Below are 12531 nucleotides of genomic sequence, written 5' to 3'. Positions count from 1 at the left end.
TTAATTGTTCCTGTCTGCAAGTTAATGTGTCTTTTCCTACATTGTTGATATTCCTACTTGGAGTTTCCATTGTTTGATTTTCCTACTTTTAAATGTTTCTATGAATAGTATTAGAATTTAACCTCTGGAAAGTAAGTACTGTCCAGTCATTTTGTCTCCTTGCCGTTTTACATTTTTCTAAAACTACTGATACTTCTTACACAATTAACTCTCTTTCTGGTTAACATGTATGACTTAAATTTTTGCTTAATTGTCATGGAGGCTTTGTGAAGATTTCTGTTAATCTGAAACAAGATTCAACTCTCAATCTTTTTGTTTGTTCCAATCCGTGCCTCATTAGATGAAGTTTTCATCCATTTGGTCCAGAAGATGACTGTAATTTTCACCAATTAATGTTGTTCACAGCACAAAGTAAAACATTATTTTGCATCCCAGAAAGCATTGTCCACATTCTCTTCAGCAGATGAGATCAGTTTCACATTTTTTATGTACTGCCAAAGGCTCAGAGCTTTAACTGCTACTTTGATTCTGGTGTGAAGTGATGGCTGCAAGTCTCATACACACTAACACATTTCTATTTTATCAGAAGACTAGTGAGATAAGAAATGAAATGCCAGCAACAGTTGTGAAATCAGTAATGAAATGCCAGCAACAGGTGATGCCTTGAAATCAAAGAAGCTACAAATGCCTGTTAAGGCAGTTGGCAATTTTGAGACAATGGAAAGAAAAGTGTTGAGCTTGATGCTAACCGAGCTGACCAGTGAGATGAAGGCACGGATTGTCGTCGGGTCGCACTCATGAGGGAGGGTGAGGCTATGCGCAACACTGAAGTTTAGCTGGTCGTTGGGTGGTGAGGTCACGGTGTCTGTGAGTAGAATGAGAACTCAATCATCAAGAGTTACCACTGAAATGTCATCCACACGTTGTGCGGGTACGTTGCAGAGCAGGGTGACTATGGGAGAGGGTGCCTCTGTAGTCAGTGAGGTAGCTGCGAAACCTGCACAAGGAATGGAGGTTGATGCATCCAAGAAACCCACGAATGGCGACGGGGAGGCTTCGGGTGAAAAAATTGGTGTGGTGGCCTGAGGAAAAACATTGTCAGACTCCACAGTGGGAGAGAGACTGGCGGGAGACTCATTAGAAGAATCTGACTGAGCCAGCAAGGGGGCATCGGGGTCCACGAATGCTTGTTTGAATCAGTGTAAAGAAACAGTTTGGGGAGAGTCTTTTCTGATGATGTCAAAAGTTGTATTGACCCGACAGAGGACTTCCTGTTGCTTTGTAGGTGGTAGGCTGTAGTATGAATTTTCCTTATGCTGCAGATGTTACATAAAATGGTGAACAGGGAAGACTCAAACTGCCGACCTTGGTCGGTGGTGATGGTGGTCTGACAACCGAACCTAGCAATCCATGAGTTGATGAAACCCTTGGCCACGGTCTCGGCCGTAATGTTAAGTAAAGGAACTGCCTTTATCCAGCAGGACATGCGGTCGATTGTGGATAGAATGTACCTGTGGCCATCCGATGGTGGAAGGGGACCGATAAGATCGATATTTACATGGTGAAATCGTCCTGGGGGAATGTTGAACCTGCACAGTGGTGGGGTGGTGTGGCAGCTGATAATGTTGCATTGACAGGGGGCGCAGCTGTGTGCCCAGGTCTGAAAGTCCCATTTTATATTTGTCCAAATGAAATGCTCGGAGATGAGCCTTGTAGTGGTGTGGACACCAGGGGGAGCGAGGTTATGCAGCATGTCAAAGGCCTGCCAGTGCAGGGGGGCGCGAGCAACGGGCATAAGGTACTGGTAGAAGAGTCGCACCACACCTCATCCACAATGCTGGGGAATTTAGCTTTGGTAAACACAAGGGATGTTTGAGGGTCCGCGAGGAGAGCTTGTGATTCTTCGTCTGAAGCTTGTAGGGCGGCCAGGTTGGATAAGTCTATTATGCACAAAATAGTATTGAGCTGCGAGAAAAAATCTGCGGTGATTTTGTCCATGCCTTTGATGTAGCGAACATTGGTTGTGAATTGGGAGACTAGATCAAAGTGGCGGAAACGCTGACGGGGTGGGTCCTCGGGGGGGATTGCAGAAAGTGTCTGTGAGTGGTTTGTGATACGTGAGGATGAAGAACAAGCAACCTTCCACGTCGCGGTGGAACTGTTTAATGGCCTCGTAGACCACAAGGAGTTCTCTATCGAATGTGGAGTGTTTCTTCTGAGCTGTTGATGGTTTTTTAGAGAAGAAATGAAGAGGGGAAACCGTGTCTGCCTTGCATTGCTGTAGTACCGCTCCCACCGCTAAGTCATTGGAATGCACAGTGATGAACAACTCAGCTGAGGGATCAGGGTGGGCAAGCGTCATGGCATGAGCTAAAGAAGTCTTTAGTGCATTGAAGGCCTCCAGAATAGGTGCAGGCCAGCGAACGCGTTTGAGTCCTGAAGTCTGCTTACCCGACAGCGAGTCTGTCAGCAGGGCCTGCATGGTGCCATAAGAGGGCAGATGGCGGCAGTAGTGATTTATTGTGCCCCGGAAACATTGGAGTTCTTTGTAAGTAGCAGGGGGCGGCACTGACGTGATGGCCTGCAAGCGAGACTTGAGAGGTTGTATTCCATCAGTGGAGACGGTGTAACCCAAGAAAGTGACAGAAGGCTGACGCAATTGGAATTTGTCTTTGTTGACCTCGATGCCTTTGGAGATCAAGGTCTGGAGGACCACGGATAAATGTTTTTTATGTTCCTCAGCCGACTTGCTGAAGATGAGTATGTCATCCAGATATGCAAAGCAAAACTCTAACTGTCATAAGATGGAGTCAATGAATCACTGCCACATTTGCGCCACGTTTTTCAGGCTGAATGGCATGAAGTTGTATTGGAACAAATCAAGCAGCATGATAATAGCTGTTTTAGGGATGTCTTCCGGCACTACAGGAACCTGGTGGTAGGCATGTTTACAGTCAATAACACTGAAGATTGTAGCGCCCGATAACATATGAGTGAAATCATGTATGTTAGGCATGGGGTAATTGTCCACGACGATACGAGTGTTTAGGCATCTGTAATCACAGCACATTAGGAAAGAACCGTTGTGTTTGAGGCCAAGGTGAATTGGTGAAGACCAGTTGCTGTCTGACGGTTGCAGGATACCTGCCTCCAAAAGTTCATTAATTTGCTGCTGGGCCGTGTGCAACTTAATAGGGTTGAGGAGTCTAACCTTGTGCCTAATAGGAGGGCCGGCAGTGGCAACTTGTGTGTCATTCTGTCACTGACGGAAGAAGCTGAGAACTGCACACGAGATATGAGACTGATCATTGTCCTGATGTGAGGGTTTTGGACAAGTAGGGCGCGACGAGCCGTGGCCGTTAGCGTGAGTGTGAAAGGGCAGCTCGAAAGTCACATGCCTAGTATGTGAGCGCGGCATGCACTTGTGTGGAGAGGGCAGTTGCGCGCGCATCATGGAGCAGGTTGGAATGCGCAGTGAGTGTCTGCAGTCAACCTTGCACTTGATAACTGGCACAAGTGAGAGCGGCGTTGGCGTTGCACGTGAAACAGCGATGGCCACCAACTCACGTGGCTGGTGCACAAGAGAGGGGGAATGCTTATCAACATGCGGGGTGGCTGCTTGCGCATTGTGTGTGGTCATGTCACGAGCGCCACTGTCATTAGAAGCACTGTTTGAAACACAAGACACTGAACTTGGCAGGTGTGGAGTATACCGGACATGAATCATCACACGAAATTAATGTGTTTGGACTAACCAGATGAGTGTCTGAGCTGGTGTCAGCTGGAGAGGCTCAATTAGGTGGCAGAACTGTGGACTGCAGTTTTAGCAGTGAGTTACGAGCCGCGACGAGCTCATTGTAGGTGTGTGTGATGCATTGTTTCAGCTCATCATTGTCCCAGCAGAGTTGTGCCACCAAGTTGTATTCTAACAGTATTTAGTTACTCAGGTCACAATGTCACTCACGAGGGTGGAGCACTTGCGCACTAACTCACATGTCGTGAAAGAAGCAGAGCGGGGAATATAAGTGCGGGAGCACAGTATCTGAGTGTTAGTGGGATGGTGCAGCACTGAGCCATGAACTACATTCAGAGAGAGTTTGTAATGGGACAAAAAATACATACTGAGAATTGGTTCATCAACGTCAGAAATGTAGAAAGTTCACGGAAAACACAGAGAATAAGATAGGAGCACCGTAACTTTGACAGAGCCTGAGGTTTGTAATGTTGATGCCTTGACAGCTCGTAGAAGTGACCTTGTCAGTGAAAAGATTGGGGGAGCCATCGATGTAGGTATTATAGACACGTCAGCACCAGTGTGTACTAGGAAAGTGAGCTGTGATGAAATGTCAGTCACGTACAAATGACTGCTCAGCAGGGTGGATTAGTGGACGGAGTGCAATGTATGAGGATGCCCGTGAGGTTCCCCACAGGACTCGGTGTCGTTTAGGTCCTGCGGTCAGCATTTGGGTGCTGGCAAGGTAACTGGCACTTCTTAGCATCCTCACCAAAAATCTTGTGGTACCAGCAGTACAGATGAGCCGGATGTGGTGGTGGTGGTAACTGCAGCAGCAGAGGAGGCTTGTCCTCGTCGATTTGTTCTGGCATGTGTAGTGGCACGTATGTTGCATGGGGAGAGTGAATGGATGCTGTGAGGTGATGTAGAAGGCATGGAGGCAGAGCGAGCCCTGCCTCTGCCAGCAGACAGTCGGTAAGCCAGAGCAGTTGTGCCAACTAGCGGTGAGTAGTGAGCTGGCTGGCATTGTCGTAGCAATGAATACAGTTGGTCTGCAATGTGGAGACGAGAACCGATTGACTCGAAGGAGTGCGGTAGCAGGTGCATCTGTGGGTCAGTAGGCAGCTTGGCAGGCCACACCATCCAAAGAGTGATGTCTGGCATGGTATGCTCACTCACAAGTAACAGAAGGTGGCACACAGAAGGCGGCACCAGAGTTGTGATGGGGTTCGGTCCACCAGGTGTCCCTTGTACAAGATCTTGATGATTAATTCTTGTGGTGAGCAGGCGAGTTGTTCAATGATCATCGTCTTTGAAAACTCATATCTTGATGGAGGTGGTGGTGAGAGGAGTAGATCGCAAGTTAAGTCTGAATGATCATGGAGGTGCATGATGAGACACAGGAATTTAGAGTTGTCATCAGACACGTGATGCAACTCGAAAAGATGCTTGACAAGCGCAAACTATGACACTGGGTTGTCCTCGTATAAAGGTGGCAGCTTCGGCAGATGACTTGAAGGTGGGAACGAATGCAGCTTCGGTGTCTCTTGGAAAACTGTCTGGTCTGTGACAGGAGAGGCTATACAGCAAGCCAGTGTGGTAGGCGCGGGTGTGTTTATGGCAAAAACGTCTGTAGCAACTGCTGATTGCATTGTCCTTGATGTGTCGTGAAAACACCACGCAGCTGACACGGTCGGTATTGTGGGAATGGGTGGTTGCGCGGTAAGCGTTGGAGTCCTGTAAACTGGGCCATTATTTTGCAAATGAGGCAAAACCAGACCAGGTCATGGTTGATAGTGGCTGGGTGTGTTTTGTGGTCATGGTGGCGCCACAGTAACTGTGGTACCACAGTAACTGTCGTTGCGGCCCGTTTAGAGTCAAATTATGTGTAAGTTCGCTTTGAGCATTATACGATTGATCGGTAGGTACACAGTTCTGAGTATTGTTCACTTCAAACTTCACACATTGGCGAGCACATTCTGGTGACATGAAACCCGAGTCCATTGTTTGTGTTAGCAGTGTAGCACTTGATCATTGTAGAGCGACAAAGTTTGAGGTTAACGTGGCTGGAGATCGTGAATCGCTGTGAATTAATGTAGAACAGGTCGATGGCGAAAGAATGAAAAGGTCTGGCGATTGCTGTTAAGCTTCCAAATCTTCGAACAAAGTGTTGGGTGAGGCGGCCATGGCGACGTGCACATAACTTGTTGATGCTAAAACACGCGGCACGGTAGTCACAGAAGACATGCAGACTTTGGCGTCACCAGTATGGGAACATGATGTGTGTAGAGGTATACTGAACAAACAGTCATACAGATATCTGCACATAAATATATATTTCCACAATAGTTATACACGTGTACATAGCAAGAGACATAAATGCAGACTCCTAGAATAACATGGCGGCTTGAATGTACGATCTCAGTCAAAGATCATTGGTGTTCATGGTCGATATGACCATCAATGCCACAACTGGATGAGCAGGAAAAAAGGAAAAAAAAACGTTGTCAGGACCTGCAAAATACAGAACACTGAAAAAATAAGTAAACAGATGAGTAAGGGTGAAAAAACTACCACAGGAAAAATATCAGGACATAAAAAATTTTGGATTAGAAAGAAGAAAAGAAAATCAATAAATAGATAAATGCCAAGAAAAGGTCATTTTTCAGCTACAATTAAAGTCATAGTAGGAGAGGAAGAGGAGGGGAGAGTAAAATGGAGCTAGGCAACAGCAAGATGAAATGACACAAGATGAGAAGCAAATACAGTACATATCTTGCAAGACAAGCTATAGTGTGTGTCTTTTGAGACACTTTAACGCTGTGAGGAAGGATTAATCCAGGATGGCCAACATGCTGTATGCCATTATTAATCCGCAAGGTCAATTCCATCAGGGGCCAACATGCCTCCACATGTCCCAGAAGGAGTGGGTTATTAAATGATTTTATGCATTACAGGCCACTGAAAAAGCAGACGACTGTTTCTGTGTAGCAAGCCTTTAGAAATCCATAACAATTAGTAAATCAAGAATTTAAATTCAATGTAAATATAAAATATGTCAATAGTAAATTTAGAATCTCTAAAAACATGTGAATATTTATACAGGTAACTTTTAGAAATCTAGAGTAATTTAAAACATCATTGTATATAGTCATTCCTGTTATTTGTTAGTGGTAGATACACCATGAAATTAATTTCTAATCCTACAATTACAATGTTAATTCACTTCTGAAGTTGTGAGTTCAGAAGGGAAAATTACATCAAAATCTCAAGCTCCAAATGAGTCACGTAAGCAGAACAGAAACAAATGGAAACAATTTGAGGAGTAGTTGCGTACTCCACAAGAAACTGATGTAATGTGAAACATCCCCTAATAATGTATTTTGTTTCAACTTGATTGTGCATGTCAGTTTGTAAATTATAAATAAATTTTTATATAATTTTTGTAATTTTATATCTGGGATGTCCTTATTGAAATACACTCATTAATAATGCCACTAGCAATGTGCAGTCTTTAAATTCTGTGTTTATTGTTGATGACCAAATGTATATCTATTACTTATGTTGCAAGCTACTGAATGGAACTTATTTTTTCAGACATTGATGAATGTGCAACTTCGAATGGAGGATGTGAACACAAGTGCCAGAATACTGCTGGGACGTACAGATGTCTATGTCCTCCTGGACTGAGGCTAGGGGATGATCAGAAGAGCTGCATAGGTCATATATATACCAGTATATCTCAATAATTCTTTAGTGACTATCTTTCATACTTGCACATTAATTGTACAAGATTTGTTAATAACTACACCAACAATTTATGGAACTGTCTAAGTCTCTGTTTCTTTTATCACAATCAGCTCTTTTATGGACACCTTTACTGCACTCATGGTCTTTAAAACCAAGATGTTTTTCTCTGCTTGAACTTTGCTTGACCTTGTGATCAAAATTCAGAGTTTCGTTTTTGCTCTGTGGTGTTCTGTGTCTGATACTATTTCTGTACATATTAACAATGGTGTTCTATTTTGAGTCTACTGCAGATTTCTTCTTAATGCTATCCCAACTACTTTTTGACCTGTCAGCCTATTTTTTCACAAAGCTAAACTTCAGAGTTTCCGTTGACAATGTCTTGATTGCAGTTACAACGTTATGATATTATTTAGTACCAGTAAATAGCTAATTCTTTAAGGAATGGAACTCCCATTTACAAAAAAGGTTCAGGTATCTGATTGCATGTAAGAGAGAAGAAATTTAGGAAAGGTTTGAAAGTATGCTTTAAGTTTATTGGAAGCCATTAAATGTCCTCATTAAGAACCGCTGAATGAATACAGTCTGTGCAATTTGTGCTTCATTTTAAGCAAAATCTAGTTTTTCATGTATCTCAATATTTCATGCATCTCAATATTTATGAGGCCACATATCTTGACCCATGTATCATTCAGTGATATAATTTTGCAGATACATTCAATGATATATATAGATATTGTGTGGAAAGTGTATTGTGAATAGAATTAGTAAGAAAGATGCAATAAATTAAAATGTCATGCCTGATGCTGAAGTTTGACTGCATGAACAATGGATATCTAGTAAGCGATACACTTTGTTCCTTTTATAATTGTGTGAAGCATGTCAGAGAGCAAAAGGTTTCACAATGATTTGGAATTACGTGTAATGTTAGTTGGAAGTCACTAAGTGCTCTCATTCTCAAATACAGAATGAACAGAATCTGGGTATTTGTGCACCATCAGTTATGCTGCCTCAAGTTAGACACAGTTTCTAACAACATCTTAATGATTAGATTATAACTGCATGTGAAATTTTTAAATTCAGTTAATAGTTATGTATAATACTGAAAATAAAATTTTTGTTGCCCTTGGAAGTTATTAGAGATGACCGGCAATTGGTACTGGGTTCCAGTATAGTGGTTTGGTAATATCGATTATCAGCAAGTTACGATACACAGTATCGGTTTCACAACCCACCACTCCATGCAACAGATGACTTTGGATTATGGTAGCTGCTTCTATATTAGTAGCTGACCAATGATGTTTTTCATTCAGATGTATCACACAAGTTGATACTTGTTGGAAATTCATCACTGCAGTCTTCTACTAATTTTCAGTTTTCTATTATTTTCAAACAACAATTATCATTTCTGTGAACTTTCAAGATTTTTTTCTGTCCATTCATTTTCTAAGTCTGTTGCTATATCTGAACAGGCCTTGGAAAAGCTGACAGTAGCAACTGACCGCCATGTCATTGTCAGCTGATAGCCATCACTGGATGTCGATATGAGAGGGCATGTGGTCAGCACGTCACTCTCCTGGCTGTTCTCAGTTTTCATGATCAGAGCTGCTACTTCTTCATTGGCCTCACAAGGGCTGAGTGCACCACACTTGCCAACAATTCTCAGGATACCTGAACGGTCACTTATCCAAATGCTAGCCAAGCCCAACTTTGCTTAACTTTGCTGATCTGACAGGAACTAGTGTTACCACAGCGGCAAGGCTGTTGGCCTTTTTTCTGTATCCAGAAATTCCACAATGTGTGTATTCATATGCACTAAGATCCAGTGAATCAATTCATCCAGAATACTTTTCATTCAAAATGTCTTATTTCCGAAATTTCTCCAATCAAAACGTAAAACTTGATATCTGTTTATATTTCTTTCTGCCATCTTGTCAACGTAAGAGTAAATTGTTCTGTCTCTGGGCCTACAGCTCACAATAAATTTTCTCAGCAAGACTGTGACTGCAAACAGCAAATGCACACAGTAAACTGACCTATAAGCTACAACCCAGATGACCTAATATAGGTTCCTACATCTTGTGCACAAGGTCTGGCTATCATAAAAGTTACTGAAGCACTACTCTGGCCTGTTCTCAATCCTGCATTGCTTGTCAGAAGTCATCTGTGAAATAGATGATGATTTTCACACACTTGGGAGACAAAAGTGGAGACAAAAGTGCAGAGGCATTGTCCATGTCATTCACATGTAGTCCTGAACTGCTCAATAATGATCAGGGCTTCCAATGCAAAAGTAACTCCATTTGAACATCACAGTAGCCATGAAGACAGCCAGAACATGGGGATCCACCACCACTGAATAGATTCACATCCAGTTCAGACAGTTATAGTCCATTTTGAAACAGGTCTCTGTTTTGCAGCATGCATGGTTGGGAAAGCTGCAAGCTCAACATTAAGATAATTGTCTTAATTTTTTCCATACAGTGATCTATAGTTAACTATTTGCAATCTCTCTCTCTCTCTCTCTCTCTCTCTCTCTCTCTCTCTCTCTCTCACTCTCACTCACTCTCTGTCTCTTTCTCTTTCTCTCCCTCCCTCCCTCTCTCTGCAAAACATCCAACCACTCACTCATTTGTAAGTTCTTCCATGGTGTTGGAGTTGTCAACCAGGTATAATTTCAGTTCAGTTCATATTTGAAGTTAATTTTATTGTCTGTTAAGTTCTCTAATGTTTTATAAAAGTTCTTTTTGTTGTTGTGCTTAAATGTGACTCAGATGACATTAATTGATCTTTTATATGTTGTGCTCTGATCTTTTGGAGACCTTTTGATGCATGTTTTCTTGCTTGTTATATTTTTTCTGTTCTTACCATTTTGTTTGCATTCAAGATATTCCAAGCTTGTTGATTCTTTATAATTATCTCATCATAATCATCATTCCACTGGACATGTTTCCCTTTCTTTTTAAGAGTAGCAGTTTCTTCTGCAGTCTGAATAACATCTTTTTGAAATTGTTCTGAACATTTAGGTATCCTTTTTTCCAACTGCATTTTGTAATAATTTTCTCAAGATAAATTCTGTGTATCAAACTTTCTAGATTGGTATTGGTCCTTTTGTTTTTTGAAATATTGAACTAATTTTGAATTTAATGATAATAAGTGGTGGTCTGAATTTAAACAAGCACTCTTGGCAACTTTTACAATGAGTATCTCTAAGTTGTTTTTCACAATAAATCGGATTTAATGATACCCTTGTAGCTTGTTTTTCTAAGAAGTTTTCTGAAGAATGTAGATTTTAGTACTATGTTATGCTGGATGCAAAGGCTTAGGCAATTTTCCCCATTTATGTCAGTTGGTTTATGAGCATGCAATTTTTCTACTATTAATCTGTGCTGATATTCTCTGCCAACTTGTGCATTAAAGTCTCTAAATAGTAATACTGTGTTTTTTCCTTATGGAATGTGATCTAGGGTTTTTGACACATTTTGCCAAAAAATTCATGTTTGTTTTTCCTGTGTTACATTTTTCTCATTTGTTGGTGTATGTGTATTTAAAATTGTATTAACTTTGTTCAATGATTTAAATGTTAGTGTGAAAATTCTTTCATTAATTGATTGAAATTCTATTACTGTGTGAATATGTTTTTGTTTGCAATGTAACCTGTTCCAAAGTGGGGTACATTCTTCATAAATCTTTTTCCTGAATTTCGCTGAAATGTTCTGAATCCTTGTGAACCGAAAGGATGTTCAACAGTAAGTTCTGTTTCTTGCAGTGCTGTTATCATTAGATTTTTTCCTCTAGAAATTTTATTAAAGTTTTAAGAGTTCCTGTATTTACAAGTGAATTTACATTAAAAGTGGCTAGGTAATTTATGTCTCTGTGTTTGATTCTATGGGTTTGTTGTTTAAGGCCTGTTTCAGAATGCTCCAAATCATACTTTGCACAGTATCATAGGCCTTCAGGATCTGAATGCCTACTTTCCATTTCCTCTGAAATCTCTTACAAAATCTCTTGCAAAGTGCAACACAATTGCTGTTTGCTTGTTGAATTAGGGGAACAAGTCTCATAAAGATACTAATCTGGATTTTTAGCTCCAAGGAATGCATTTCCAGCCACACTTCTGGTGAAGAGACATTGGCCTCTTCACCACTTGTCGCAAATCAGATACATTGTGGATTTTTTCTTGCATTGCTTCTTCTACTAGTTCCACCATTCCAGGATCCATTCTTTCTGCTTTCACTACAATTGAAGTTTTCATTTTAACCCTAACAGGGTGCTATCAACTGGGCCAAGTGAGTCTTAGATTTTTAACCAGACTGTTACTCCTTCCCCTCCTCCTTCTTCTCATTTATTAACTTATATTTCCTTCTGCCATCCTCTTTGTGCTTGTACCTAAACTAATCAGAAGTTTTAAATGATTTTTCCTTCTCCCAAACTGCTATATATCTTGACAGTACTTGATATTTTCATTCACTTTTCCTGTCCTGTCAACTCCACTGACAAAACAACTACTGTAAAAATTCATAAAAATAAAGACTCAAATTTCTTATTTAATTCCTGTACCTATCATTTTTACTATCTGAAAGGTATGTGAAGTAAGTGATAGTTCGACATGAAAAGGCTACTTTTTGTGTTGAAGTATTACTTACTTCACATACCATTCAGACAGCAGAAATGGTATTATAAAATTTTATAATACTTTGCTTATTTTCATTTGCTTATGATGTATGGTATTATATTTTGGGGTAACTCTTCCCATTCTCAAAAGATATTTTTTGCTCAGAAATGGGCAGTTCAAGCAATAAGTGATGTTAAGTTCACAAAACTCTTGTCAATCCCTGTTCATTAGTCTCGGTACTCTGACATTGCCCTCTCAATATACACATTCTTTACTATCATTTCCTGTTAACAATGCCAGCTTATTCCCAAGAGTTAGCAGAAATCCAATCTGCATTTGGATCGCACATCCTTGACTCTTGTGCAAAAAGGTGTGCAGTGTACTGCTGCATCCATTTTCAATAAGCTACCACCTGCATTCAAAAATCTCAGCAGTA

The 12531-nt window shown here is 41.1% G+C and overlaps 1 protein-coding gene across 3 annotated transcripts in view; it reads left to right on the top strand.

Moving 5' to 3' along the window:
• LOC126236026 (uncharacterized) overlaps positions 1-12531 on the top strand; it is a 332303-nt gene that overhangs the window by 247103 nt on the left and 72669 nt on the right. For all 3 annotated transcript variants that reach the window (XM_049945051.1, XM_049945069.1, XM_049945060.1), the window contains one exon: positions 7331-7453. In XM_049945051.1, the coding sequence (XP_049801008.1) occupies positions 7331-7453 (123 nt within the window). The remainder of the gene's footprint in view (positions 1-7330; positions 7454-12531) is intronic.

The sequence above is a fragment of the Schistocerca nitens genome, chromosome 1, assembly GCF_023898315.1.
Source record: "Schistocerca nitens isolate TAMUIC-IGC-003100 chromosome 1, iqSchNite1.1, whole genome shotgun sequence".
Classification (NCBI taxonomy): Eukaryota; Metazoa; Arthropoda; class Insecta; order Orthoptera; family Acrididae; genus Schistocerca; species Schistocerca nitens.
This window is presented reverse-complemented; position numbering and strand designations above follow the sequence as displayed.